Source organism: Carettochelys insculpta, chromosome 8, assembly GCF_033958435.1.
Source record: "Carettochelys insculpta isolate YL-2023 chromosome 8, ASM3395843v1, whole genome shotgun sequence".
Taxonomy (NCBI): domain Eukaryota; kingdom Metazoa; phylum Chordata; order Testudines; family Carettochelyidae; genus Carettochelys; species Carettochelys insculpta.
Genome location: NC_134144.1, coordinates 19,980,547 through 20,006,858, shown reverse-complemented (window position 1 = coordinate 20,006,858; position 26,312 = coordinate 19,980,547). Strand labels below are relative to the sequence as shown.

The 26,312-nt window shown below is 42.9% G+C and overlaps 1 protein-coding gene across 3 annotated transcripts in view; it reads left to right on the top strand.

Annotated features, from left to right (window-relative positions):
• MYO1B (myosin IB) overlaps positions 1-26,312 on the top strand; it is a 198,864-nt gene that overhangs the window by 145,555 nt on the left and 26,997 nt on the right. For all 3 annotated transcript variants that reach the window (XM_075000691.1, XM_075000690.1, XM_075000689.1), the window contains exons 14-21: positions 6,551-6,655; positions 8,658-8,720; positions 11,981-12,181; positions 18,717-18,943; positions 19,817-20,017; positions 21,588-21,681; positions 22,479-22,628; positions 25,059-25,127. In XM_075000691.1, the coding sequence (XP_074856792.1) occupies positions 6,551-6,655; positions 8,658-8,720; positions 11,981-12,181; positions 18,717-18,943; positions 19,817-20,017; positions 21,588-21,681; positions 22,479-22,628; positions 25,059-25,127 (1,110 nt within the window). The remainder of the gene's footprint in view (positions 1-6,550; positions 6,656-8,657; positions 8,721-11,980; positions 12,182-18,716; positions 18,944-19,816; positions 20,018-21,587; positions 21,682-22,478; positions 22,629-25,058; positions 25,128-26,312) is intronic.

Here is a 26,312-nt window from a genome sequence, read left to right as displayed (position 1 = left end):
TGTGGGTTTCTCCCATTCAGTTAGTATAATTACCAGGCTTTGCACAGGACACTTTAAAATTGTGTCATCTGGACACTGTAATTGTACAGGTTGAACCTCCGTAGTCCAGCACCCTTGGGAGCTGACCGTTGCCAAACCAGAGAGTTTTCTGAACCATGGAAGGTCAGTGTTGTCTAGGAGCATTACCAACATTTCCAACTGCTTTCTGGGCTCTTAAAAACATTTAGGGGTAAATTAAGAGCAAAATAACAGCACAACACACTGAGAGCTAAGCCGAACTTTATGGACTTCAGGAATCTTGGCGACACCCAGGGTAAGTGAATTTCAGCCAACTAAAATCATGTGGCACCAGAGAGTGCCAGACTAGAGAGGTTCAACCTCTAGTTGAATTAAACTCTGGACAAAGAAGAAAACTGCAGCCTATCCACATGCTAAATGACCCATCATCAGGTGTGTGAAAAGCCTGGTAGAAATTTTATAGCCCACATTTAATATGTGGACATTTCAGACATTGTATGAAGGTAACTGAACATTGAGCGAGATTTGTAAATGATCTAGCAGTTTTCCTTGAAGTATTATATCAAAACAGACAGCATGGCAACACAGTGTTACCTGAAAGCATCTGAGAAACATGCTCCTTTTTATATTTTGCTGGAAGGCATTTTGCATTCATCAGTTCTTCATGCAAATAAAAGCAGAGAACAAACACTAAACCGGATGCTCTCAGAGGTGGTTGATTCTTGCCCTGCCTATTCACCACTTGGTTTTAGCCTGTGTTTACCGAAACATCAGCTGAGACCAAGAGGGGTTCAGTGGGCCTGATTATCTGCCTTTCCCACTGAAGTGGCTGTTTTGTCATTGACATTAATAGGAGCAGGGGCAGGCCGGGTTAAAGGTGTAAGTGTGGAATCCATGTGATATTGAGTCTTAATTATACATTTTAGTGTAACTAAAATATTTTGGAAGTTCTGTGGTAATAGGTATCTGAAATCTGTACATTTAAATGTCATGTTTCTAGGGCTCTTTGCCTAGAGAGATGTCTTGATAGAAACGTGCAATTAAAATGTTTGCCATGAGCATTGTTTTCTGTGTGTGAATGTTCATGAAAGTGAATACGGAAGTGGGACCACAGGGAATTCGTTTCCAAATCCAAGTAAAAATTTGTAGGACGTGTTTGTGAGATTTGTTGAGCTCTTGGCACTGTTGTTGTGGTGTGGGGTTTCCCCCCTCGAAGAAAAAGCACGCAGGGCTTTAAGAAAATCAGTAACTGTGTTGGTGGATGTGTTATAAAACACACAGTTGTCTGCACTGCGCTTCTCTACAGTGCCCACCACTGTGGGGTTAAAGCTCTTCTCAGGGACGTTTTGGTCCCTAGAGGACTTCAAGGAATAACTATTGAACAAGAGCTGCCTGTGGAAATGCCACCGAGGCGGGAGAGTTAGATTGTTCTGACCTGAGCTGTGTGTAAATAACTGGTTTCTGTGACGGGGAGAAATGATCTCTCTGATCTCTCTACCTCCTACTTGCATTCTTCTGGCAACATTCCCACCTTCCCAACATCCATGTTCTGTAGTTCCTCCTTTACAAATCAAGTCTCATTTGCACATCTGTTAAAGCCGCCATCCTTCCGTTGCTCCTAGCCACGACCTCACCTCTGGATATAGGTTAAAGCTTCAGGCCTCCTGCTTGGCCCATCACATCATCCCTTTCAGAGAACCAAGCATCTAGGCTTTCCTTCGTGGTCTTCCTTCCCAGCTCCTTTTCCTTTGTAATTTTTGGCAGTAGCCAACCCATGCTGCCAGAGTCAGCCTGGAATGTCCCCCTAGCTTGGGCAACGCGTTGTACTCACTGTTAGTAGTTAATTTTGATTAATATTCAAAGGCAAAGGGAGTGGACCATGAAGACGAAGTAGCACGCTGACACGGAGGTAAGAAAAATAGTCGCCTAATTAACCCACAGGCATGTTTCTGCATTAGAGAGCCAACTTCAGCCCTGTAGCTCTTATATTCCAAGAAATTACTATGTAAAGATGCAGTGCTTTTTTGTGCCTGTGCTTACCAGTACTCAATACTGGCACCTGGGCAGCCCCAGTTGTGGGTTTTTATGGGGGAAGTGGCAGCTGAGTATCAACTCCACTTTTTACAAAAAGCACTGTAAAGATGTCACCAAATGACAGCCTGTGAAGCCCAATAGTTTGATATTTAATAACAAGAAAAATGCACGTGATCAAGAGACTGAGTGCCTGAAACCAGATAAGGATTTAGTCATATTGAATCAGTGCATTATGGCAGGACGAGTCTGATGTCTGAACAAATTTTCAGGCTGCTACTCACTGTCACAGCTGATTAAAGATTGTTGGTTGGTTGACCATCTGCATCTATACATTTGGATGTGCGTTTACATCTATCCCAGTTTCATTTGTTACGATCTTTTATTTAACTTGAGTGTTCCTTACCCCTGTGAAGGTCACGTTGCTTTGCAGTGGCTTGTCAGGCACGGCTAGCATAGTACTGCTGTACAATACGGTGGCCAGGTGGACGTTTTCAGCATTAAAGGAACAGACTACATCACAGAAAGGAAGCATCACTGGTTAGGCTTGGAAAGGGGCAAGGCTTCTGATCATTGAGGTTTTTTTCCTAATTTTTCCTACAATATTTCAAATTCAACAGCTTTTATAGAGAAACTTTGTTCTGTTCCTTCTCCCCCTGTATGAGCCCTAATTATAATTAAAGCACTGACTGTCTCTAGATTTATATGTTCAGAAAAAGCAATATTATTTTTCAATTCAGTATGTGTCTGGAATTAAAATTTCACTTGGTTTGAGTAGAATTTCAGACAGCTGTGGCAAGAAATGTAAGTTTTTCCTCGAAGTACAACTTAGTTTAACTTGAAAAAAACTTGGTGTGTGTCTGTTGCACTTGTTCTGTATTAATAGCCACTAATGCTTGTGGAAGTTCAAATATGCTTTCTTTTGTATTCTTTACGCTATGTCTACACTACCCTCCCCCTGCAAAAGGGGGATGCAAATGAGACACACTGGCTACGTCTACACTAGCCCCAAACTTCGAAATGGCCACACAAATGGCCATTTCGAAGTTTACCAATGAAGCACTAAAATGCATATTCAGTGCTTCATTAGCATGCGGGCAGCCACGGCACTTCGAAATTGATGCGCCTCGCTGCCGCGCGGCTCGTCCTGACGGGCTCCTTTTCGAAAGGACCCTGCCTACTTCGAAGTCCCCTTATTCCCATGAGCAGATGGGAATAAGGGGACTTCGAAGTAGGCGGGGTCCTTTCGAAAAGGAGCCCTGTCAGGACGAGCCGCGCGGCGGTGAGGCGCGTCAATTTCAAAGTGCCGCGGATGCCCGCATGCTAATGAAGCGCTGGATATGCATTTCAGCGCTTCATTAGTAAACTTCGAAATGGCCATTTGCGTGGCCATTTCGAAGTTTGGGGCTAGTGTAGACATGGCCACTGGGATATGCTAATGAGGCACTTTCATGAATATGCAATGCCTCATTAGCATAACGGTGGCTGTGGCGCTTCGAAAGTGTCGCTTTCAATCATGCACGGCTTGTCTACATGGGGTCTTTTTCAAAAGGACCCTGCATACTCCAAAATCCCCTTATTCCTATTTTGGTTATAGGAACACAGAAGAACATTATTTTGGTGGTGCAGGATGTACCTGACGTCAAGATCTCTACCTCGCCAAGGAGATGTGTCAGTTTGACTCTGTTCTCCTCAGGGCCATCGCTCTAGATAGATCCAGTTTGCCTATACAAGTCAAACTTTTATCCATCCTTTCTTAAATATGCTGTAGCATCTGGCCCTGTAGCAAGGTTTATTAATAGCAATTTAACATTAATATTAATAGCAGTAGCAAGGTCTATTAATAGCCATAATAGAGTATCATATGTGACAATGTTGCATTTTACATCTTCAGCGTAATGTACAAATACGAATCTATATCATGCTATGGAAGAGTAGACTAAAAGATACCAGTGTACTACTGTTTATATCAGTCAGTGTTCATTCAGTATATTTTTGTATACTGCAGTGCTTCAGAAATTGTATGAGGACTGATTGCAGTTTATGTAATTTGCCTTTTTGGAACAGAATGCAGGAAGTAGGACTTTTGCAGTGCAGTTTTGAGGCAGGCTATATTGTTAACCACCTTGTGCAGAGCTGTACAAATTTTGCAAACCCTCACCTGTAATTAAGCTTTGAAGAAGGGGCAGGATCCGAAAGGGCAGCAGAAAATTTTTGGATATGTCCACACAGCAACTAGGCGCCCACGTCTGGCCTGTGCCAGCTGACTTCGAGTCACAGAGCTCAGGGTGTAGGGCTGTTTGTTTTCTAAACTTCCGGAACTGGAGTGCAGGCTCCATCCCAGGAAGCTACACAGAAATAGAACAGCCCCACAGCCTGAACTCTGCAAGCTGGAGTTGGCTGCCTTTGACAGCGACAAGCGTCCAGTTACTGTGTGGACTAGCCTTAGAGATCCGCTTTGATTTTGCTTTATCTTAAACCCAAGTTGGTACAGGTGCCTGTGCAACTTCAGCTTTTCCTGATCTGCTTGAGTGTGTTCCTAATCATGGTTTTAGTACTTTAGCAGCTAGTTGATTAAACCTATGTTTAAAAATTGTCAGGTTTTTAATTATCAAGAAATGCATCAGTCTAATTCAGCTTCAGAGGAATTGTGTGCCCAGGGTTGCCAGGGGTCCAGTTTTCAACCAGAACACCCAGCTTAGAAGGGACCCTAGTGGCTCCGGTTAACACCACTGACCAGACTGCACAAGTTTGGTGGGTGGTGCAGTGGGGCTAAGGCAGGCTGTTTGCCTTCCATGGCTCCTAGAAGTGGCTGGCATGTCTAGATCCGAGGTAGTGGGGGACAAAGAGGCTCTGCACACTGCCCCAACCTTGAGCACTGGCTCTACAGCTCCCATTGGCCAGGAAGCATGGCTAGTGGTAGGTGTGGAGGTGATGCCTGTGGGCATGGGCAGTGCACAGAGTCCCTTGTCCCCTCCACATAGGAGCCAGACATAAAGCTGTTTCTGGGTTCCTCCTAAGGCCAACATCACGTGGAGCCTGCAACCTGAACCCCATCCCATTCCCTAACCCTCTTCCCCAACTCTGAACTTCCTCCCATACCACAATCCCCTCGTCCCTAGCCCCATCCTAGAGCCTGCACCCCCAGCCAGAGCCCTCTGTCCCACCCTGTACCCCAGTGCCCCTGCCCCAGCCCAGTGAAAGTGAGCGTGGGGAAGAGTAAACAATGTGGGAGGAGGGCATAGAGTGAGCAGGGGTGAGTCTTCAGGGAAGAGCGCGAGTAAGGGTGTTCAGTTTTCTGTAAGCAGAAGGTTGGCAACTCTTCACAGTTTAGTTTTGCGATACAAACCTCATCAGTCCTCCAACATAACCAGACATAGCCATGCTAGCTAGTGCCAAGGTAAAACATTAGGATGTTTTCATTTAAGAAGGAAAGAAAAATAGTAATAACTAAACTTACTTTTACATAAGTGTAAGTAAAATTATTCTTATAGGTATGCATATAAATGGTGTTAATGAGTTATGTACACTTGCCAACAAGAAAATAGAGCCTAACATGTCCTTTTGTTGATAAACACCATTTTAAGCGAGTGTCAGAAAATAGCTAGCTGGACACTGTGTGCCTTGATTTAAGATAGTTGAAATAAAAAGATATTAGAGTGAAATCTGCGTCCCTTGGAATTCTATAGCGGTTATACCAATGCCTTCAGTGGGGTTGCAATTTCACAATTTTGTCCATAGTATTTAGGACGCTGTCCCAGCAACAGCGGCACAGAGTCTGAACTGCATTATTTTGGGAGTATACTGTGGTAAAATCCAAAATATGACATTCCATAGTTTTGATATGCACAACAGTGCTGCTCAGAATAGCCACAGGCCCTGCTAGTCCAAGTCCAGTGGGAAAGGTAATACTTCATTTACTCTGGATCTTAACATGACACCGATGGTGCACTTTTTTCTTTTTTGTATCCACTCTGTCGAACAGTGTCAAACAGTACTGGTTAATCAATGACTGCAATATCAGTTGTGTGTATAAAAAAAACCTGTGTTAGAGAGCAAGGTTTTTTAAAAAGTCAGTCTATGCGGGGCATAGGGGTTTCACGGTTTTGTGTCTCAGAGCCTGCAGAAACATCCCTGCAGGGACACTGTACCATATGAGCCAGGGGAGTCTTCTTTCTTGGTCTCTCTCCTGCCCTTATGGGAGATTGCCACATCAGATTATAATAGCCCCATTTTAACAGCCCACTTTGAGGAAACAACATAAATGAAATTTGTAGAGTTTCCAGTCCCTCGCAGTGTGGAATATCATGTGAGAAAATTTGATCCTGAATTTTGAATTTCTAATCCATTTTTAACAATGCATACCTGGAAATGCCATCTTTAAAACCAGAAAAGTAACCAATAAAGGTGCCTGTAGACTGAAGGCCTTTGGAATAACATATTCCAGATGAATTCTGGAGCATGATAACATGCAAGAAAGAGAAATGTGTTTGTTTTTCAGGACAACAGCTTTGAGCAATTCATTATTAACTATTGTAATGAGAAGCTGCAGCAGATCTTCATTGAACTCACCCTCAAAGAAGAGCAGGAGGAATATATACGAGAGGTAAAGTTTTGAATTCATTTGTCTGTATGCTCACTTCTGACCTGCTTGTCAATACATACCTTTCCTAGGGCCAATACTCGGAGCTCTTTCTGAACCTGAGCCTTTCAGAGAGAGGAGCTCTGTCTGTTGCCACTGGCTGTCATAGTTCCCAAGGTAACTGCACCTGTGATCCATCCTTAGGTCTCAAACCTCTGTTACCCTTTTCAGGGCAGAGACCCGAGTCACACTCCTAGAGTGGGAATTTAAGCTGTGATCATGTTAGTGGGTCTAATGGTACGTCAGCACTGTTCTCTGAGTAACGACAGGGTTATACAGTGGCCAACCACCCTTCATAAAACAAAGTATTATTTATTTAGAATAAAAGTGTTGCAGAGAAAATAGATCTTAAAAACACTAAACAACTTTTATGCAGGTCTATCTTGCCAAGTATCATCCGTCTTCCACATTACAGACCCTGGTGCAGGTTCAGTGATCTTAATGTCTTCTCACTAGGCCTGGGCACATCGTGAACCAGCCTGTGCAGTTTTCCCTGGGGTAGCATGTCGAAACTTGATACCCTGTCAATAGATTTGTATTAATTACTCCCTGGTGAATTTAGTTTCTTCAGGAAACCCTTTTTAGCTCCCTCATGGAGCTAGGATACAGAAGAAAACTTACTTTTTTACTTGACAGTACAGTCTTATGCTGTATAAAATAGAATTAATTTTCAGCTAGGGTGCATTGTTACTGACACATGAGAGATAGTTCTAAGGTCAGTAAGGTAGATAAATGAGGTCAAGTGTGGCGGAAGTAGTTGTGCATAGATTTCTCTGAGGTGTGGCTAAATCAGTGGTTCTCTAATAGGAGCTCTTAGAGAAGCCCTTCATTTTCTGCAGTGAGGTCTCACAAAGAGCTAGGCTGTGAGATGCATGCTATTTTAAGAATATACAGTGAAATTGAGTTTTGGAGCTGAAATTACTGCGCTTTGATGGTGTATAGTGGTTTGCCTAAAGTTACAACATTTCCACAGATTCTAATATTTCCCCCCTAGCATGCATGCATTTGTGTGTGTGTGTGTGTCGGTATATAGAGGTCAGAGAAAATACATTCAGAACTGAAGAAACTTGTGTGTGTGATCTGTATTCTGATTGGCACTGTTGTGTGGTGTAAATTTTTGAAATTTGGTAGACTTTCTTCCTGCCCTCTAGTAATGAAGGCAACGTGGCAAAGCTTTTTCTCTTTCTTTTTCTCTTTTTTTCATCTCTTCTTTTCTTCATTGGTCAAGCACTTGAAAAGATAATTTCTGCAATTTGCTTCATGAGCTAAATTTCAGCCTCCCTGAAGAAGCTAAAAATTAGATGATAATACTCTGGAATACAGGTTCAGCATGGAATTGAAATGATTGCATTTTTACTTTTATAAATTTAACTATATCCCTCACAATCTGAAGCTTGTCATGGTTTTTTATGTCATTCATTGCCATCTGGTATAGCTTTATTCCATGCTTGGAAGTTCTACTGTTGATTTTTAATTTTTAATTTTTTCCAAATATCTGAATAACACCCTCAGTGGATTTGTCAGATGATCGCACCAAAATTAGCTCTTTTTTTTCCCTTTTGTCCTGAACAAAAATTAAGACCAGAAGAATCTTCATCTTAGATTCCTGTGCTTATTTCCTTGTAAACACTGCAGTGTACATACAGCATTACTGACCCAAGGCCTTTCAGTATAAAATTTTGGCTCGTTTCCAATGAAGTGCATGGGAAATTGACACAGATTGAAGAAGGGAATGGAAAGCAAGTCTGGAAGCTGTTCAAGGATGTTCAGTTTGGCCAGATAACATTCGTGGTAGATCGTGGGGTTTTTTTTAAATTAAATACTAGAGTGCAAAATTCTGTGTAGATAGGGCTCGCTTTTAAAAGGGTACTTCAATAAATAGGAATGCAGTAAAAACATGCCAGTAGAGAGGAATTCTGCAGTTAATTCTCTCCATTCACATATTATGTGTGTTTTGTTTTCATAGGGTATTGAATGGACTCACATTGAATACTTCAACAATGCCATAATTTGTGACCTAATAGAAAATGTAAGTTGCAATTACTTTAAAGATTTTTGCTTTTGTTAATTCTTCTTCTAAAATTTGAAAATTAAGATTTATAAAATGAAATGATGCCATTACTGCATTGAATAGAATTAATTTGTAATGAGAGCTTTTTACACACATTGATTTACACACACACACATCTCCTAGAACTGGAGGTCATCTAGTCCAGTCCCCTGCCCCCTTGGCAGGACCAAGCATCATCCCTGACATCTATTTGCCCCAGTCCCTAAATGGTCTCCTCAAGGATTGAGCTCACAGCCCTGGGTTTAGCTGGCCAATGTCTGACTTTTTATTAAATCACAGTTCACATTTTATTATACATACAGAGTTGTATTTTTCTCTTATAGATGTGTCACACATGTTAGCGAGGTAAGAAGAATACATGATCAGTTTTTTCCATGTAATCCATGTTCAATGCATTGCTGTTTTTATTAGAAGATATCACAAGCAGCTACCAGCCATGCTGTAAATTACATTTCTATTGAATGGTAACCAAGCAACTCAGTTATTGAGTCGCTGTAAGCTTCTGATACGGCATGTACTTGTACTCAATCACAGTAGTTCCTATTGATTTAACACTCATTATGTTTTATGTCTCACTACGTCCTTAAAAACAATGCAAACTGCAACATTGTTTAACCTATGGTACAAAACGTATGTTAGCTTTGCCAGTAAATTGATTACTTTACCTTCTCTTGAGAAGAAGGCTCCGGATTAGGCTTTCCTATAAATCAGTGGTGTCCAATTGAAATTTATCCAGTCACCATGGGCCTGCAACCTGTCCCACCCCCAGCCAGACTCATTTCTCCCCCTTACACCAGGCTACTCACATGGTGTGAGCTGCCCGGGGCCAAAGGTGCTGCTGTAGCTGAAGCTGAGCCCCCGGCTGGAACTGCTGCCATGGCAGGAGTTGGCTGGGGCTGAAGCCACGCTGCAGCTGGAACTGCCACCACACAAGGTGCCCAGGGCTGAAGCCACACCGCTCTAGCTGCCCCGTGGCTGGAGCCCGCTGGGGCCAGAGGAGCCATCTCCACTGCTGCCACCAAGTACTTGTCCCACCATCTGGTGGGGAGCATGTGTGGAGGAGCTGGACAGGTGGCCCACAAGTGCGGCTCTCTTGAGCCGCACTTCACCACATTGCGCTGCCCCCTTCGTCGTGTGTGGTGAACAGTGAGTCTATTGGACACCGTGGCTAAATAGGAGAAAAAGTGCAGTTTAGGTTGAAAATCAATAGCACAAGTCAGAAGAATGCACGTGCAGAAACCCAAACCAAGTGCGTGTTGGGGCAAAGGGGTGAGGGAAATGAGAACTGGGGTGGTTTGAGTTGCTGTGAAGAAGCACCCTTTTCTAGGTTGCTCACGTTAAACGACGGTGAAGATAATGTGAATGGTTAAAAATGTGTATGAAAGTAGAGATTGCACATTCTAATCATGTGGAATAAGTCACTGTCCTGGGAGTAGCAGGGGGTGGCTGGGCTTCTCTCCCTAGCTCTGTTGCTGACTTATTATGACTTTGAACTCTCTATTCCATTCCCAGATCCAGGAGTTACCCCTCTTATGAAGTGTTTTGAGCACTATATAGTAGCTTGTTGTTGTTATCATTTCATTTAAAAACCCTTTCAAGCTGAGGTCTGTTCACAGTTGGCTTTTATAGGTTTTGCTCCACCAGAGTCTTGTTGTTTAGGCTGGGTAAGATGTAAGAGCTGAAGGTAGTTCTCAGTGAAGGATCAGACATGAAATCATTTTGAAAAAAATACAAAAACTATTTTTTTCCTTCAAGGAGAAATCCCTACCCTCCTCCATATACTCAGGTATCTTGACAACGACGTTCTCGTCCGTTTCAAAATAAAAATTCATGTTTGAGCTGATACCGAGTTTGCGGACTGTGTGCCCCAAAATAACAATGTTGAGAAAGTAACAAATGGCTAAAAAGAGGGTTTCAGAATAGAATTGGTTCTTTGATCTTAATTAGAACGCAACTCTGTTCTGAATGTTTGTCAATATGGCAGGCTAATTTCCAAGTTCCGACTTGAATGTGAACAGTGGCAGAAAATATACTAATATGGCTGATCTTCACACCTGACTTCTGCACTTCTAAGTATACAGTGAGCCCTCGAGTTACATGGCGATTGCATTCCTGTAACCCCTGTGTAACTCAAATTTTTGCACAACTTGGGCTGGGGGGAACTAAGCTGCTCCCTGGTTCCTGGCTCCCCTGGGCTTGCAGGAGCTGGGAAACTGACCATCCCACCAGGGCCTGGTCAGTTTCCTGGCTCCCAGAGTAGTGGGGAGCCAGGAACCAAAAGGCAGCCTGATTCCAGTCTCTGTGCTGCTTGTGAGGAGCCACGTGCTGATCAGTTTTCCAGGTCCTCAAACAGTGGGGATATGGGAACCAAATGACAGCCTCATTCCCAGCTCCCTGCTGCTTGTGGGACCCGAGAAACTGACCAGCTCACAGCTGATCAGTTTTCCAGTTCCTTCCAGTGCAGGGCAGCCAGGAACCAGGATGCCACTTGGCTCCCAGCTCCCCACTGCTTATGGCTGGTCAGTTTCCCAGGTCCCCCAAGTGGTGGGGAGCCAGGCAGCAGCCTGGGGGACCCGTGAAACTAACCAGCTTGTGGCTAGTCAGTTTTCCAGTTCCTGCCAGTGCAGGGCAGCCAGGAACCTTGCAGAGCCAGGAAATTGACCAGGACAGCAGCCTTGGTCAGTTTCCTGGCTCCAGCCAGTGGAGGGGAACCAGGAACCAGGGGCATCCTGGCTCCCTTCTGCTTCTAGGAGCCAGGAAGCTGACTTGGGCTGCTGCCCTGGTTAGTTTCCAGCTCTGCAAGCAAAGGAGAGCTAGGAGCCAGGCTGCTGTCTGGCTCCCAGCACCCCACCACTCCTGGTACTAATGGGAAAACTGCTCCTGTCATGGGCAGCAGCCAAGAGTCAGGAGCCGTTTCCCCACTCCTGTCATGGACAGCAGCCTGTCTTGCTGCTGCTATTGAAAGGAGTGGTTAGCATCCCTGAGAGGAGAGGTTTCCCTGCTCCTGTCAGGGGTGGCAGTTGCATTAACCTAAGACACATGCAGCTTGGTTGTGCGTATCTTGGCGGGCGGAGGTGGGGGGGCGCGTTACTGTATTTTGATTAAATAAAATTCAGTTTTATTTACTGTTTGTGTAAGGTAGCAAAATTGTATTTATTTCCATAAAAGATAGAAACGATGCCTTGATGAACGAAGAAAACTTTGTTTTTAAACCACAGAATCAAACTGGAATTCTAGCTATGTTAGATGAAGAGTGTCTGAGGCCAGGCACTGTTACTGACGACACCTTTTTGGAGAAACTGAACCAAGTCTGTGCCACTCATCAGCACTTTGAGAGTAGGATGAGCAAGTGTTCTCGTTTCCTGAATGATACATCACTGCCTCACAGCTGCTTCAGAATTCAGCATTATGCTGGCAAGGTACTGTACTGACAGAACATCCCCATGGTTTCCTGTGTGTTGTTTCCATGTGAGGCCAAACTTCATGTGCTTCAGGTTTGGTAAGTGAAATAAACGCATCTACCTGTACATACTAAATGAGGATACAATGAAGGAATGATGGGGAAGCTTTAAAGTGCCCCTGTGAAATGCAGACTATGAAGTAAAATTTCTTCTGTTCATTACTGTTTCTAGTCATAAATCCAGTGCTAAGTTAGTTAACTGAGAAGAATTTTAATTTGAGAGGATTCATCCTGCACACTCTTGTCAATGGCAAACTCCTGTTGACTTGATCACTGAAAGGCCGTGTTTACACTAGCCCCAAACTTGGAAATGGCCATGCAAATGGCCATTTTGAAGTTTACTAATGAAGTGCTGAAATACATATTCAGCGCCTCATTAGCATGCGGGCGGCTGCGGCGCTTCGAAATTGACGTGGCTCGTCCAGACGGGGCTCCTTTTCGAAAGTACCCTGCCTATTTCAAAGTCCCCTTATTCCCATCTGCTCATAGGAATAAGGGGACTTCGAAGTAGGCAGGGTCCTTTCGAAAAGGAGCCCCGTCTCGACAAGCCGCGCAGCGGCGAGCTGCATCTATTTCGAAGTGCCACAGCCACCTGCATGCTAATGAGGCGCTGAATATGTATTTCAGCGCTTCATAAGTAAACTTCGAAATGCTCATTTGCATGGCCATTTTGAAGTTTTTGGCTAGTGTAGACATAGCCAAAGTGTATAAGTGGTGAAGCCAAAAAATGTTCTGTTTTAGAGATGCAAAGATTAACACACATTTGAGGGTGAACATTTGTCTTGAAAATGGGTTTTCTATCACTGAAATGGCTAATACTCTGAGAAAGCAGAGCTCTTATAAATTTGAGGGGGGCGGAGTTTATTTTGAAATCACGTGTGTTTGGACAGATGGAAGCTTGTATTGTGCTTTTTACTAAGAAAGGATAAATAAATATAGGCCTCAGAGTCTGAAGTTCTTGAAATTTTCTGTCTAACTTTCTTTTTAAAAATAAGAAATGATGATTGTTAAATGAGCTAAGACAAGACAGAGAGTAGACTACTGATGTGAACCTGAAAAATTTTTCAGTTCAGGTCATGAGCGAATGATTGGACAGATTTAAGATGAAGTCACTCAATTATTTAGAAAAATATATCAGTCCTTTCAGTATTATTTTAACTTCTTACCAGTTAGCATATCACCAATTTGATACCACAGTTCTGTCTTTTAGTCCATGGCAGTAAAGTTGCTGGGAATGGGGTTTCCCCAGACTAGCATAAAAGATAAGGTGACCATTTCTCCCTGTCCCAACTACGGGACAGGGACTTATAGGGGGAGAGGCAGCTCCTCCCAGCTCAGTCAAGCACCGGGGAGCCAGGAAGGAGGCATCAGCTGCCCCAGAGCCCCAGGGAAGCCACAGCTGTCAGTGCTCCCTGGGGAAGTAGCATCCCCTGGTGCTTCCTGGGAGCCCCTGGGAAGTGGCAGTCCCTGCTGAACCACTGGAGTCCCGGGCAAGCAGCAGCTGCCCACACTCCCCCCGCTTCCCCGAGGCTCGGGGAAGCGACTTCCACCAGCAGCTGTGCCTGTGCAGCTGCTGGCAGAAAAGGTGTGAGGGGGGAGGGCTCAACTACAGGTCAGTTTTTCCCTTTTAAAAAATGTGGGGATGCCTTTTTTGCATCCCAGGTACAGAACCGTCCCACCTAATAGGGGACAGATGGTCGCTGGCCTAATGATGTTTGTTTTGTGTCTAATGGTCATAGCGTAAACTAGCCTGGGCTCCAGTTTAAGACATTGATTGTTAAAATTAAAATAAACTGAAGATAATCGTCAATACTCAGAATGGGATTAGGGCAGATAATCTTTCTGTACTAGCAGCCAACGAGACCCAACTTGTTCTGACATTTAACTAACTGGGCAGAGCGTTCTGTTAGTACGTACTGTTTTGGCTTTGTTTTTCCATATCTGATTGAAGATGGTTTGGTCTTGTCACTCAGAATATAATTATTTAAGCTATGTGTGCTTTTCAGTAGTAATGCCTTTTCAGTATTTCTCATATCAATTAAATTTAGAAATGCATTTTGTAAAGAAATGTTTTCAATCATTTTGAGCCACAGCAAAATAGGACTACATGATTAATATTTAGTTCTCCTTCTTGGCGGTCACCCAATAACAAGTAGGATATCTTCGTGTCACCCTCCTATTTCTGAGCGTTGATGGCTGATGAGTCCAATTCTGGAGCCACAGATCTTATTTCAGAAGGTACAGGTGTTAGTAGCTGTTCCAGGGGCGTAGGGCAGTTTTTGATGTTCTTTTGTTCTTCTCCACCTCTCCTCATCTGCACTGTGGTGGGACCTCTCAAATTGCACTATCATCTCATGGATTACCATTCTCCACTGGGGATGGTCTTGGGCAAAGTTCTCTCGTGTCAACACTGATGCTGCACTTTTTCATGTGTGCCTTCAGCATGTCCTTATATTGCTTCTGCTGGCCCCCAACACTCCTCTCTCCTTCCTCCAATTCAGAAAACAGAATTTGTTTTGGGAGGCTCTGATCAGACATCTGAACCACTTGACCAGTCCAGTGAAGTTGTTGATGAATGATAATGGCTTCAATGCTAGTCGTGTTCGACTCTTCCAGGACGCTAGTGTTTGTGCGCTTATTCTCCCAAGAGATATTTAGGATTCTTCTAAGGCAGCATTGATGATATTGTTCAAGTGCCTTCAAATAATATTGTATGTTGTGCAGGTTTCACATGCATATAGTAGAGTTGGAACAGCCACTGCACAGTATACAAGGAGCTTTGTCCTGGGGTAGATGTCCCAGTTCTTTAAGACCCTTTGTCTCAGGCAGGAGAAAGCAGAGCTTGCGTGGCTCAGACAATGCTGGATTTCTGCATCAGTGTCGATTTTCGTGGACAGATGACTTTCAAGGTATGGGAGGTGCTCTACATTTTCCAGCAGTTGTCCATTGACTTGAATAGAAGGTGCATGTGACTGTCCTATCGATGAAGGTTGGTGGAGTACCTTGGTCTTATTTATGTTCAGCGTGAAGCCGAGATTCTTGTATGCTTCAGCAAAGGCACTTAAAATGGTCTGAAGGCCGATGGGAGAAAGAGCTATAGCCATGTTGTCATCCATGTACTGGAGTGCCATGATCAAGGTGGTGGAGGTCTTGCCTTTAGCTTTGTCTCCTGAGATTGAAAAGCTTCCCATTCATTCTATAGACAGTCTTCACACCATCTGGAAGCTTGCCATCAATGAAGTAAGGGTCATGGCGATGAAGACACAGCACGGTGACGGGGCAGTGACACAGCCTTTGCTGACTCTCTCGTTTTGACCTCAAAGGGGACACTTTGGGATCCACTGTTGCTCAATACTGTGGCAGTCATGTTGTCATGAAGCTGCCTTAAAATGCTAATGAATTTTTTGGGCAGTCAATCTGGTCCACAGGGTGCTGCGAGTGACTGAACTCAATGCTTTGGTCAGATCAATGAAACTCATATAAATTTAAAATTTATTTAAATTTTATTTTATTAAAATTTTAATTTATTTAAAATTAAACATAAGCACAAATAGTTTTTCTTGGCCCCTTGCAGGTGCCTGGTGCAGCCCTAGCTGGCCAGTTGGCTGAGCCTACCTGCCTGAGACCTGCACTTCCAGAGCCCTGTACCACTGGGGCCAGCCACCCAAACCCCCACCTGAGCCCCACACTGCCCGGGCCACCTGACCGCCAGCAAACCCAAGCTGCCCCCAAACCCCAGGCTACCAGGGCCAGCTGGTCACTTGCCAGCTTGAGCTACCTGAGCTCTGCGTTTCTGGGGTCAGCTGCCCACCCACCTGTGATGCCAGGGTCAGCTGCCCAAGCCCCATGAGTCCTGCAAGGTGACCAGCTGCCCGAGTTCTGCAAGCCCCTCGAGCCACCCACCCGAGCCCGTCCTCTCCCACAAAGCCAAGTACCACGAGCCCCCCATTCTTACACCATCCCCATCCCGCATACCCAAGCCAGGCACCGCAGCCCCTCATCTAACCCTATCCTCCTCCTCCTCCTCCTCCTCTCTCCCCCACAACCCACACTCACCTTTGCACGTGGGTTTTCACCAGCTGCCTGCTTTTTACAGGGGCTGCACTGGGTGACCCATGTAAAATGGCAGGGGCTGAGATCCGAAAGCAAAGGCCAGCCCTTTCTTTGGGTAGGGGGAAATGATGAGGGGGCTGGGTCACCTCGCATACCCCCTCCCCAGGAATTTCTGTACATGCCCCCACAAAGGGGCATGCGACCCGGTTTGGGAAAGTATGGTCTATGAGGTGCCAGTGCTTTGATTGAGGATGTTGCCATGAGGGACATTTGTTAAATTTGTTTTTCTGGCAGATCAGGGTGTTTGTGATGACCTAGCTCATGTTCATGTTGTAAGGAGGATCACTCCAGTGGAGTTTCTTTTGCTGACTCCTCCTTTCCCAGTCATAGTCTGCCAGAGATCTGCGTCACTTCCAACCCTGGCACTGAAATCCCCCAAGGGAATAATCTTGTCTTTGGGGATGTCTTTCAGGACTGTGTCCAGTGGGTACAGAACTTTTCCTTCACATCATCTTCGGCGTCTAGAATTGGTACATAAGCACTGATGACAGTTGCCGGTTGGGTTTTAGACAGCTTCAAGCAGAGAGTCATGAAACGCTCACTGATGCTCACAAGGACTTCAGATAGGATCTATGTCAGTTCATACTTGATGGCAAATCCTACTCCATGAATTTGTTTTTCTTCCTTTTGGGCTCCTTCCCAGAAAAATGTGTGCCCTCTGCCTTCTTCTCTTAGGTGTCCTCCTTCTGGTCTATGTGTTTCTGGGAGGGCAGCGATTGATGTTGAATCGTCACAGCTCCCGGGTGGTGATTGCCGTGCATCATTTGGGTTACTCACTGTCTGGGTTGTCCATTAGAGTCTGAATATTCCATGTTGCAAAGTTTACTGTTTAGTTTTGACTGCATGGAGGTGAACCCATTGGAGAAGGTTATCCACTTGGGGCTGGAGGTGGACTATTATTCAAGGCACCTTTTCTAGATTCCTCCCCATGTGGGGTGGGTAGAGTGGATCCTAAATAGGGCTGCTTAGTCATGGATGCAGCAGCCGGATGGTTCTACTGCTTCATTCCTCAAAGTGGAATGACTGATACATACATCCACCACCTATGTGCTGGTTCATGACTAAAAGTATCTAGATTTCACAATCCCGTTTACCAGTCTCTATAGGGCTTAAGTTTAGGAGGGTAATATAGGGGAAGATGCCTGTGCGTGACTTTGTTTAACATGAGAGGACTGTTGCACTGCACCCACCTCACAGTTCTTGAGTGATAGAAAACTCAGATCCAAATGCATGAAATCCACAACATCTGTGACTCTCCTGTCCACTGCAGCCTTCATCCTCCTTCACAGCCATCGTAGCATTACCTTTGCTACCTTCCACCTGTTCTGCCATTGAGGACTTTTAAGATCATTCTTTGTCTGGACCCTCCCCCTTGATCTTGCCGCCATGGGTGACCCTGCTAGGAGCACAAGACTCCCTGTGGCATCTCTCTTGGGTTCATGGGAACACACAAGCCCATTCACCACAACAGGTTGACAATCCGGAGAGCAGGAGGTACTAAATGTACTGTAGACCGAAAAATTAAATAATGTATCTGAAGTCATCTGTATTTTCAAAGTTAATCATATGCCAAGATATTAATAACTAAAAAGGAAGGCCAACCCAGAAAACTAGAGTGCTCGTTTATGGAGAGCTGGCTAAATCTCTGCTGGAGGCTTCCTAAGTCTGCAATTGCAGCCCAAGTCTTTCTGTCCATGCATGTTATCAGACTGATTTTCATGTAAGGATTATCTTTAAAATGTCTGCCTTTGGGGGTTGTAAACAAGCCAGTACATGTATCAGCTGAGTTTTAAAAAGTTCCTAGGGTAACTTTTAATACTTCTTTATAACTTTCTGATTTATTTAGGTAAATTTATATAAATGAAGCTGATGAGTTATTTTGGAAATTTTTTTTGGTGTAGTGATTTTTAAATAGTCCCTTTTTTTTGCTTTCCTATGGGGAGAAATTAACAATTTGGCTGGAGTAAGGAAGGCATGTTGGTGTGTTACTTGGGTAAGGAGGCTTATCAAGGTGCCTGGCTATTACTGAAGACAACAGTGTTACTATCTGTTAAATAGTTTGATGAGCATGGTCTGAAAATTTATTATAACTTTTTTTGGGGTGCTGGCGGGGAGACAAGTCAGGAATCTTTATGGAAAAACATCTGGTTTCGTTCAAAACATTTCAGGCTTTTGTTAAAAAAGTACACCACATGAAAAAAGTTGTCTATTTTATGAATAGTCTAAAAATGTTGAGAAAATTTAAATGAAAATATTCGTAGATTTTTTTTTGGGGGGGTGTATTCATACAATTGTATGGAAAAGAGGGATTTCATGACCAATTCTAATTTTGACCTGTACTGGATCCCAAAATATCAATGAGATTCTTGTATGTTGTTTAGGTTATGTACCAGGTAGAAGGATTTGTTGACAAGAACAATGATCTACTCTACCGTGACCTCTCCCAGGCCATGTGGAAAGCCAACCACTCCCTCATTAAAGCATTATTCCCAGAAGGTAACCCTGCCAAGATTAATTTAAAGAGACCCCCAACTGCAGGTTCGCAATTCAAGGCATCTGTAGCTACTCTGATGAAGAACTTGCAGACAAAAAATCCAAACTATATTAGGTAAGTTTCTCTGTGATAAAGCTTTTTCTTAAGGATATGCTTGCCTTGAACCAAATTTATCACAGAAAATTTGGGAATGGATGGCTCCAGGGATTGAGTAGTTCAAGAGATAATAAAACCTTTCTCTTATAGTTCAGTGGGGTAATTCAGTCCAAATGAGCAGTGACTCAGAATTGGTACTCTCTTCTGCTTGTTCAGTTGCCTGTATGAAATGAGTTGGTGGTTTTAGTGCAGTTCTCCAGACCTTGAGTTCATAGGATGAAATGGCCAAGAAATTCATGTGCTCGCTTGTAGAGTCAGGGTGAGGTACATTGGTAGAGGCAGTGTAAGACAGCTTGCATTGCTCTTACCCATGCCACCACATAATTGTGGATAAATAGGACTTCATTCCAACATCTTCCACAAGCAGGCCATTAAAAATGTGAAAAAGGAAACAAAGTAGAGAAACAGTGAATAAAATTGTGGTTCCAGTCTAGCAAAGTACCTAAGTTCATACGCAAGTTTTAAGAAATTGAGTTAGTGATGTTGACTTCAGTGGGGTTATTTATGTGGTTAAAGTTTGTTACATGCTTAAACGTTTTGCTGGGTCATCGCCTGCATATCTCACTGGCTTGTACTAATATAGCTGTTGAATTTGATACTTAGAATTTAATATGCACATAGCTAATAGTTTAGAATGGCAAGTTTATTTTCTGTTCTAGGTTTTTAGAAAATGAAATTTGAAAATGGGTACTTTTTCAGATCTGATGCACATATTAAACTAAACAGTAACATCTGATAACCTGTATAATTTAAAGTAACAAAACAGCTTGACTCGTACAATGCAGCACACAAGTATTCCTGCACAATACAGAGCATTGTTTCAATTTCCAGATGCATCAAACCCAATGACAAAAAAGCTGCACATAGCTTCAATGAAGCACTAGTGTGTCACCAAGTCCGGTACTTAGGTCTCTTGGAGAATGTCCGGGTTAGAAGGGCAGGCTACGCATTCAGGCAGCCTTATGAACTTTGTCTGGAAAGGTACAAGATGCTTTGTAAGCAGACCTGGCCTCATTGGAAAGGACCTGCTAGGTAAGAAGAACATTGGTATTCCTATTCCTTCATAATTGCTTTCTAGATATCCTGGATTATTTTTCGTTCCTCACTCTGTTTCAACCTCTCATTTCTATGTCGGACTCTTTGTGCTCCCTGTTATTGGTAAATCTACATTTTTCAATTCAAAATCTAAAAGTTACTGTCACTTACACTGGAAAGGGTTTTCGTGCCTTTTAAATTTCATAGTGGAACAAAGCTTTTATTATAGCAAAGAGGGCAGGTAGGCCCTAAAACTTTTATTGATCAAGAGAGAAACCGCTCTCTCAAATAGAATGAAAATCAGATAATCAGAAGATCAGCTAATCTGTGAAGTCGGCAGGGTGGACAGCCACCACTAGTCCTGGGGCCATGTGAAAGAGGGGTGTAGCCTAGGGCACTCAGCCCTTACTGGTGCTGCCCCCTCCTCCTGAGAGCTGTGTGGTGTGGCCGAGCACTGCTGTCACATCACAACATTTCAAAGGGGCCCAGAGCTCTGGCCATGCCAGACGCTGGTGCAACTTTCTCATTTGTCGCGCCTTCCCCCGCCTAGGCATAAAGAAGTGATTTGGACAAAACTTTTCTTTAAGAAATAACAAAAAACTTTCTGTTACACCCTGCTCCTTCAACTATACTTAAACAGTCTTTCCTCTTTCCTTTTTATAATGATTTTAAGGCAACAATTGCCATAAAGACTCAGGAAGTACTTAAATGCCTAAGACAAATTGATTATTTATAAATATTGTAGTCACGTTAGTCTGTATCCTTTAAAAACAATGAGAAGTCCTGTGGCATCTTATAGACTAGCAGATATATTGGAGCATAAGCTTTCGTGGGAAAAACCCACTTCATCAGGTGCATGCATCTGACAAAGTGGGTCTTTGCCTGTGAAAGTTTATGCTCCAATATATCTGTTAGTTTATAAGGTACCACAGGACTTCTCATTTATTATTTATGGTACATGTGTAACTTAAAATTGTACAGAACCCTGAAAATAGATCTAAATATTGGCCCAGGTACAAAATTTCTGCTTCTTCTCTCCAAGATAATGTTAAAAGTGCAATATTTACAGTTGCTCCCAAAATAATTTGGATTCTTTAGGCATTGTTGCATAGTGTTGTTGCAGTTTTGGCTTGATTCTATAGTTTAAAACATTATCTTTTTTTAAACAATTAATTAATTCAGCATTCTCTATGTGGCTAGTATTTTGTGGTATTTAGAGCAAACTGTTTACAAGTACAGATGCGGTATTTGGCCAAAAACCTTCCAACAGTGCTATCTAAAGTCCTGTATTACGTTTCAACATTCGTGTGAGAACCTGTCTCGCTTCCTTTTCAATATAAAAACAGTAGTGCTGTCAAAACTAGGTCAATGCTGTCTTGCCAAATATGATTCCTTTGTCTGTAGCTAAATACCTTTGTACTTTTCTGATATCAAACCCTAAGGATTTAAAATACACTTTAACATGCTTCTTATTAACTAATGTGGGCTGTGTGCATATCTAAGCAGTCTTTGGTCTGGGTGAAGAGTTTTAAATACAGCTTTCAAAACGCTCATTTTCTTCTCTTAGGGCTGGTGTAGAAGTACTGTTCAATGAATTGGAAATCCCTGAGGAGGAATATTCCTTTGGCAGATCAAAGATATTCATCCGCAACCCAAGAACGGTACGTGAACAACCATAAGAACATAAGAATGGCCATTACTGAGTCACACCAAAGGTCCATCTAGCTCAGCATCCCATCTGCCGACAATGGCCAGAAGCCGGGTGCCCCAGAGTGGGTGGAGCGAAGACAATGATCAGACAACTTGTCTCCTACCATCAATCTCTAGTCTCTGACAAACAGAGGCCAGAGACACCATTCCTACCCACTGTCCTTCCTAGAAACAAGGAACATACTTATGAGGTGTCAGACCCGGCACGGAATAAGTAAAATTCAAAGGTGGGCTTTAAACACTTTCCAAAGCTTTTGCCCCAGTGATTATGATAAAGTGACCACTTTTTTCAGACTACTTTAAGCTTTAATCAAAGAGCCACTTTCATGAAGGTTGCCCAACAGTAATGCTGAAAAAGTTGTTGCTGGATGACTTGCTCAGGTTTCTCCAAACAGTGGGTTCTGATCCTATACAGATAAACATTATATAGAAATAAAAGGAATTTAATTTCAGGTTTTTAAGGACACATTAAAAATCTAAAGGAGGCTGGGTGGAAATTTAAAGGATGTAAGTAAATGTCTGGCACAGTCCAGCATCTAATGTAGACTTCATCCACTGAATAACCTCAGGATGCAAGACATTTATTAATCAACACCACATTTACGTGGCCATGTTCAGAGGTCATGGTCTGTGAGTCAGCTGAAGATTTCTCAAGAGGTGAAAGAATGAGACTCAGGAAATTGATATCATTTTGTCATAAAAGTTTTATGCTTTTGTGTTTTGCTGTCTTTATTTATTTGTGACTCAGCTCTTCAAATTAGAAGACCTGCGAAAACAACGCCTAGAGGACTTGGCCACGCTCATTCAGAAGATTTACAGGGGCTGGAAATGTCGTACACGTTTCCTCCTAATGAAAAGGAGCCAAATTGTGATTGCTTCCTGGTACAGGAGATATGCTGTAAGATGCACTTTTATTAAACAGAGGTTTCTTATTAATTTTTTTTCTCTGTCACCTTGAGGAAAGTATTCAATTTTATGTTTGTGGTTTGGCACCAAATGTATGCACACAAATAAAGTGAAATAAATAGTCTCACACTCAAGTACTAGATCTCTGCGATAAGGATTGTCAGGGTATCCTGGTTAGTTCAGTCATTTTGAGACAAGGTTTCTCAACAAAACTAGCAGGAGTTCTCTGTTCAATAGAACCAGGCACCAGGTAAAACTTTGTAGCCTATACCAATATGCAACCAATGCAGACAAAAGTTTAGTGAGGAGTATGTTTTCTTGTTTGTGAAATTTGGTCACCCTAAGGTATGTTCTGTCTTTTGCCTTATTTGAAGCCTTTAAATTTTTAGGCACAAGATTGCTTGGAAGGGTATCAATGATTTATCTCATTAGTTGCAGTTCGTAAAGACCTGTGTTTAAATTATCCTTACTAATGTAATTCTAAAACAGTTTTAGATTTTGTTGTAGACAGGATTTTCCACATTATTATGAACTGAACTTAAATTATGTATAGTTTTCAATCTTTTTTATAGCTAGTGAGGGGTGTTTTTAATTTCTCTTTGTAAATAAGTATACATTATCAAGACTTTTAAAAGCCCAAGAAAAGGTTTGAAATAGTGTATCATACTGAAACAGAGCTATTCTTAAAATAGATGTTATGATAATGGGTAATTACTGTATTCAAGAGGATGTATAATTTTTGATGATCTTATATGTGGCCTTAATTGAGCATTAAATTCAAACATGGAGTTGAGGTAAAGATTAATTTGTTCTGGGAAATCAGTGGCTTTAGATATTGTAGACCCCGACTTATGCGGAGGTTATGTTCTTGCGCAACCCCACACAAGTGACATTTTGCATTACTTGGGAGAGCTAGGCCACTGACCAGCGCAGCAGTGCTGGTCAGTTTCCCCGCTCCTGTGTGTGGTGGGGAGGTGGAGCCTGGTGCCAGCTCCTCACCACCTTGAGTCTCATTAAACTGAGATACATGCCACTTGAGTGCACATGTCTTGGGGTTCAGCTGTATCGCAAAATAACACATTTACTGTCATGTAAAAATTCATTTCCAATACAAACTTATCCAGTTGCATTCACTGTCCTTTCTTCAGGCAATATTTGGATTGGATTCTATTGCAACTGTGTATCTACATTACTGAGTATAATGGTAGAGCTTTAACGGTTTCAAATAGAGTTGTCAGGTGTAGTTTTCAGATCTGTTAATTATAAGAAAATGAGAACAAATGAAAAACCAATATTTGACCTGACCAAATGTCTTAACGTGATTTCCTATGCATTGGCTGACCAGACACCTACTGCAGGCATTTTGTTAGAATGCAGTCTTTGGTTTCCTTGAAATCAACTAAAAAAATACCTAGGGGCAATTCTGCCTCTCTTTTCCGATGTGAAGAGTACTCTTGCATCAGTGTGATTGGAGGCACAGAGGGCCAGGATTTGGAAGGCTGCCTGAGAGACGAACTCTGTGACAATTCCATGTTCTTAGGATATGTCTGGGGGAATTAACACCTTCAAAAAACTGAACCCTCCCATCACAAAGTGTTGTTTGGAGGGGGTCAAAGCTACGGTAGTGGCCATGGAGTGGCTCCATAGTTGCTTAGCATGTAGGGAAAAGCTGCTAACATCCATACATGCATGAGCCCCTTGGCAGATCAGACCAGCCCACGTTTTTTGGACTGGCTGCTGAGCTGAGTATTTGGCCCTTCATGTTGCACTGCAGAACCTGCCACTTGTTGGTAAGGTATGAGACTACACAGTAGCTTGCTAGAAATATTGGCATCTCTCTGCTCTTAAGAGGAGACTGTTCAGCTGTTAAGGGAATTGTCAAGATGGTTTATGTCCAATTGACTTAGGTGGATAGCATTCCAGTCTGGCTTCCATCAAACCATTTTTAAAAATTATCTTCAGTACTGATACTAAAATACAGCAGAGGGCGTGAAGAACAACAGAAGTCTGATGACTGTCCATGGCAGGCACAGCTGATAAACTGGTGCAGCGTGTTTGTGACAGTCTAAATGGTTTTGTCAGTGGGGAAAAATAACAAAACAGGGGCAGTTCGTATTTCATTCACACACCTTTCCTCTGTTTTCCAGGAGGTTGGTCGTTTCTGCCTGTGAAATGGCCTTGTCCATGTACTTTGCTACCTGTGTGTTTGTTTTCCTCCTCAGTTAGATGTGGAATTCATGCACTTCTTTGTGTGTTCAGAAATTAACCCACTCTTCTCCATTACTTTTGGATTAAATTGTATTTTGACTATATTTGTAAGATGTTTCCAAAGAATTTTTTGATGTAAAGCAGTCTTGAAATCATGGCTTACTTGCTGAACTGGTTTTGTTTTGTTTTTTGTTTGTTTGTTTTTTAACTACAGCAACAAAGGAAGTATCAGAGGATAAAGGGTTCAGCCATTATAGTACAGTCATACACCAGAGGATGGAAGGTGAGTTGGACATCTCTGAGCATTGACTCTCTTGGGTTCTCCTAGCCTAGCTAGTAAAAGATAAGCATGTTGGCCTCAGCTGAGGAGAGATTAGTGTAAGTAGAAAATTCACTATCCAATTTACAGACTATAGCCAAAACTGACTATGGTGGTTATAAAACCTATGGATCAGCCAGGCCCTGGGTCAAAAGGTTTTGGATTTGGTCTTATGTTCCTTCTAGCGATTCATACTTGGTCCTTAGAGAATGTATGTATTGTTACCCCCATCCTATGTTTGTCACCAGCTTGCGGCACTGCCTGTTTTCAAAAAATGCTGCCCACTGCTCTTGCAGGTAGAATTGTGACCATGATAGAGACTTCAAGGAGCCAGGCTGTAAAAAGAGACAAAAATGAGATTTCCTTAGTGTTCAGACACGGAATGGAGGGAATCTAAAACTATGCACCTAAAACCTAGTTTCCAGAGAGGGGTAACCCTAACGTATTTTTCTTTTTTTTTTTTTCAAACTTTGTGGACCAAAAAAAAAAAATCTTGGTTTCACAGTACAGTTACATCATTCACAAAATAAACTTCTCATTGCTACAAGGGTAGTGCCACCAGTTGTAGGACAGGTGACATCTTACGCTATTGCATGTCTGAAAAGAACTGAAAACATGAAATTATAAGTGCAAACTTGGATTCACAGCAGTTTGGCAATCCCGATAAAACATTGCTGCTTTACATTTACTTAGCTGATATTTATGAAGTACCTCTGAAAGATTTTGTTTGCCTTTGTTCAGTGCCAGTGAAAATAACACTCTGCATGAAGCCACTGAATGCTTTCAAACAGTGGTTGTCAACCTTTTTGACCTCAAGATCCATTTGTGAATGTTTATTGCCTGTGGTGACCCAGCAGTCTGGGAGTGGTGGTGTGGGGGAGGTGTGGTGAGCGGACATGTTGAGTCCTGCCCCTTATTCATGCCACAGTGGTGGCTCCTGTGCTGTGGGGCTGGCTGGGGTGGTTTTCAGCTCTGCGGCATTCAGCTCGGTGCCATTCAGGTTTGGCCCTGCCCTCTGGACTGGACCAAATTGGTGTGAGTGGAGTTGTGATCTGCATCATGGGGATGCAGTGTCACTCAAATTTGGCCTTTCTGAACTCGGTCATTGTGATAGCTGGGCCAAGCCTGACTGGTTCTGGGACAGGAGCC